At 37.8% G+C, this 4,267-nt stretch overlaps 1 protein-coding gene across 1 annotated transcript; it reads right to left on the reverse strand.

The window, feature by feature from the left end:
• Positions 1-1,502: 1,502 nt before the first annotated feature.
• On the reverse strand, positions 1,503-3,913 carry LOC113273556 (pyruvate decarboxylase 1-like). Its single transcript, XM_026523237.1, has 5 exons — positions 3,304-3,913; positions 3,045-3,208; positions 2,289-2,939; positions 1,886-2,192; positions 1,503-1,784 (listed from the first exon to the last, which is right to left on the reverse strand). Exons 1-5 carry the CDS (start codon positions 3,826-3,828, stop codon positions 1,614-1,616), a joined length of 1,818 nt encoding a protein of 605 aa, XP_026379022.1. The 5' UTR covers positions 3,829-3,913; the 3' UTR covers positions 1,503-1,613.
• Positions 3,914-4,267: the final 354 nt, after the last annotated feature.

The raw sequence follows: 4,267 nt of genomic DNA on the forward strand, positions 1-4,267 counted from the left end.
AATACTTATGATACGTTAACTTTTTCGTTTTTGCCTATGTCTATGCAAAAAATAAATAATAAACGTATCATTTGTTCTTTAACATAGTTAATAATATTGATGATTTCAGTGGGTATTTCTCAGTAGTTATAACTTTCAAAAGATGCCCTTCAAGTGATATCCGGGGTTTCATGACTCACGGTATATTTAGATTTACATGTGGCTTGATTTTTGTAATTTTCTTTTCTTTTTATCCGGCCCTTGGGAGAGCAGGAAAAATAAAAACTTCCGCACCCTAGTTAATTGCTCTTAGGCTATTGTTGATATTTGCTTGACAACAACGGCGACGAGTTTTGAATTATCGGGGGATGACGTATTATTGAGGTAGAATTTAAAAAGATCTTTTTCAGATTAAATCAAAATCGTTGTAAACCACAATTTTGATAACTAAACTCTCCCAACATGAAAATGTGTAAAATTAGGTTGTGGTTGTCTCCATATCCCTTCCCCTAGGTAAAGTAGTCTTGCTCTTGCCTATGGCGAAACGTCCAATCTCTCGAAATTTGAACATCCTACTTTGCATGAAAATGTGATGTGGTTAGTCTCACATTTACAATTGTACAAAAAAGCTGGGTCAGGTTTTCATTTTTCATGACATTAATTCTCTACGTTTATAAACAAGTCATTCGATCACGGTGTTTGGTGTTTTAGGTTCTCAGAGACCAAAATTGAAAAATTAGGAGCAAATGTACTTTGGCAGGTGAGATGTAAGAGGATATTGAATTTATTCACAGATTAATGATGTTTGGGTATTTTGCCTGCCCCTCATTTAAATGGCAAATGCCCCTGAAAATACTACAAGAAACCAATCATTTCAATCTTGAGTTTAGTCTCGGTTTTAGATTTAATGATTCACAAAGGAATCAATGGTTTACCTATTTACAATGTTAATCACTAGATGCTCGGAGGGAAAGCAAAAAAGAAATTGACGGTTAAAGTCATCTTAAATAGCTGCTGATAAATATTGATGATCACTATGCATAGTCCCTTGGCTTGAGAAAGATAAAACTTTGAAAGAAAATTTATACAAACTTTTTTCTAACGTGTTTTGGTTGGAAAAAAAACGGTAGAACTTTACTAGCAGGGAAACAAATATGGATGAATTGGTGAAGTAAAAATTTTGGATCCCATTTGGGGTCGTCTCTCTTTCATATAGAATTTGTTTTTAAACCAGTGTTTCATTTAGATGATATTATGTGAAACTAGGGCGCTAGACATGCGCAAGGCTGGCCTAGCGTGGGCAAGGTAATATGTACCACAGACATTGCCTCATCCAAATCTGAAATATTCAAGTAGTCAAATTTTATATGCCGCTCTCATATCTCTCAGCCCAAGAGAGCCTGCATCTCTACATGATATTTTTAAGACTGGCAAAGTACTGGAACTGTTTCACCAGAATCAGTTACCTTTTCGCTTGAATGACTCTGGTCACAAAATATGTGCAAATAAAAATTGTTGCTGGAACATATCCAAAATATGCAAATTGAATATCCAAATACTATTAAGAGACTCACTCGTCAAATAAATAACAGACACCATTACATGCTAGTGTCAGCAGTAGGCCCGGACCAGATTTACTGGGGATTTGGTGGACGACTGTTTGCAGAACAAACCCTTGAACCCCATTCCAGCAACTCTTTGCTTGTATCATCCTTGTGAACTATAATCTCAATGAAACACAAGCAATCCTTCTTAACTTCAGTGGAAATCTCTATCGCTTCCACCAGCTCTTCCTCACATTGAACCTAAAATCATCAAACCGATAAAATTTAACAAGGTCAGCCGTGCATTTGAATACACATCAAGCAAACTAAAAAGTAGATATCCAAATGTAAAGCCAATATACCTTGGTAGTCCAGCATTTTCCATCACCATTATGAATAGCATCAACCAAACCAGTGTAGTTCCAGTTCTTGATCACATTGTAAGGTCCGTCATGGATCTCAACTTCGATGGTGTACCCACCATTATTTATCAGGAAGATGATGGTGTTCTGCTCACATCTCAACATTGTTGATATATCTTGTGCAGTTACCTGGAAACTTCCATCACCAATACAAGCAATCACTCGCTTATTCTTTGCAGCCTGTGCATATCCAAGTGTTGCACCAACTGACCAACCGATAGATCCGTACTGCATTTGGAATTCATACCTGCAATGACACCCCCCATATAGGTATATATATGCTTACTGACTAAGTTCTAAAAACTACATAAACAAGAACATGAGGTTCATGTAAATTTCTTACCCGCACCCTTCGGGTAATTTCAGTTTCTGGCAATTAAACCAGGAATCACCAGTTTCAGCAATAATAGCACTGTCCCCTGATAGCATCTCCTGAATGTGTTTGAACAATCTATTAATCCTCAATGGCTCTTTTGGGTAACCCTGAAGAGGAAGCCCTTGTGGGACATAGATCCTGCGGTGATTCTCATAAGCAGATGTATTTCTCTTAAGTTTCTTTGCCAATGCTGGTAAGAATTCCTTCATTAAAACACATCCAAATGCAGGTCCATTAGCAATGAATACCCGGTCAGGCTGCACGATAATCGCCTTCTCCTTCTTGAGAAGTAGTGAGTACCCCACGGAGCTATAGTCATTAAAGATTGGTCCTGCAAATATGTAAGCATCAGCTGATTCGACAATTTCAGCACAGAAAGCAGTGCTTACTGCACCCCAGTAAGTCCCAATGAATTGTGGATGACTCTCTTTCATTAGTCCTTTTGCTGATGGCATTGCCGCAACTGCATAACCACAAGCATCTGCCAATTCTAGAAACGCATTGCAAGCTTTGGCAACCTTTAGTTTTGGCCCTGCCACCATCACTGGCTTTGCAGCCTTATTCAAGAACTCTGCTGCAGCGTCCACTGCTGCTTCCAAACCCATACTATTACTCAACCTGCAAACCCGAAAAAAACCCAAAAATGTATCAGCACCCTGAAAAACCTACACCGGTAACTAAAAGATAAAAATAATTGCTGTAAGTTAAATCAGAGATTATTACTTGGGTTCTAAGCAGAATGGAACTGGCTCATGACTGAACGTAGGATGTGGTATGGCAGACAAATTACAACTGATACTGATATAAACAGGTTTGCTTTCTTTCAAAGCTGTCAGAATTGCAGTGTCGATTTTTTCATGTGCATCTTCCATGGAATTAACAATCGCCTACAACAATCAACACAAGAAACTCACAAGTATTATCATCACCAAAATTCACAAGCAGATCAAAAACATAGCAAAAACCAAGCAAAAATTCGTACCTGATGACAAGTGACAGTCTGGAAACAACGAAGCTCTTGACTAAAATCCGGCAACCCAATAGTATGATGCAAGATGCGATTAGTCCCATAATCATTAGAATTCGGACCACCAACAATACAAATGATCGGCAAATTCTCACTGTAAGCACCAGCAATAGCATTTAAAATACTTAAACCACCAACAGTAAAAGTAACAGCACAAGCACCAACACCACGAGACCTCGCATAACCATCCGCAGCATAACCAGCATTAAGTTCATTACAACAACCAATTAATTCCAATCCAGGTTCAGCAATAAGATCATCAAGTAACGTTAGATTAAAATCACCAGGTACTGCAAATACATCACTCACACCAATTTGTACTAAACGTCTTGCTAAATATCTTCCTAAAGTTGCTGCAGCTGAACTTATTGGTGTTATTGGTGTTGTACTCTTGATGCTTGATACATGATTTGTAGCTAAACAACCCACGTCTCCGTTTGCTGGTTTGTCTGTATTAAGAGAACCAACTTTGAAATCCATTTCTTTGGAAGAATGTTAATGATCAGTTTAAGAAGTCTAAGAAATGGGTTTCGACGTCGATCAGATGAATATTTGTAAGGAATTGAGAAATGATACAAGGATATTTATGGTGGAACGAGAGAAGCAACTAACTGATCATGCAACAATGCTCGGTTTCCTCGAAACCCAACTAACGTGGCTTGCATGATTGAAGTTTAAAGTCACACCATACCCAACGTGTTCCAGGCTTATTGATTTTCTTTTCTCATGAAGAGAATATCTTGTGCAGTTGGGCAAAATCTGGATTAAAAAAATTATTTCAACCGTCTAATTGTCTTTACAGGTTGGAATCTCTAAGGCTACAAGAAGAACGTAGAAATATTATTCTTTCCCTCTTTTCCATTATCACTAAAAAATTGTTGTGAAGGTAGCATATCTACTAGTTATTTGGTGCATGTGA

The sequence above is a fragment of the Papaver somniferum genome, chromosome 4 (genome assembly GCF_003573695.1).
Source record: "Papaver somniferum cultivar HN1 chromosome 4, ASM357369v1, whole genome shotgun sequence".
Classification (NCBI taxonomy): domain Eukaryota; kingdom Viridiplantae; phylum Streptophyta; class Magnoliopsida; order Ranunculales; family Papaveraceae; genus Papaver; species Papaver somniferum.

Coding starts and splice junctions, on each gene's coding strand:
- LOC113273556 (XM_026523237.1), bottom strand. CDS start 3,828: ATGGATTTCAAAGTTGGTTCTCTTAATACAGACAAACCAGCAAACGGA. Junction 2,940..3,044: donor CCATTCTGCTTAGAACCCAA/GTAATAATCTCT, acceptor TCGGGTTTGCAG/GTTGAGTAATAGTATGGGTT. Junction 1,785..1,885: donor GAAAATGCTGGACTACCAAG/GTATATTGGCTT, acceptor TGATGATTTTAG/GTTCAATGTGAGGAAGAGCT.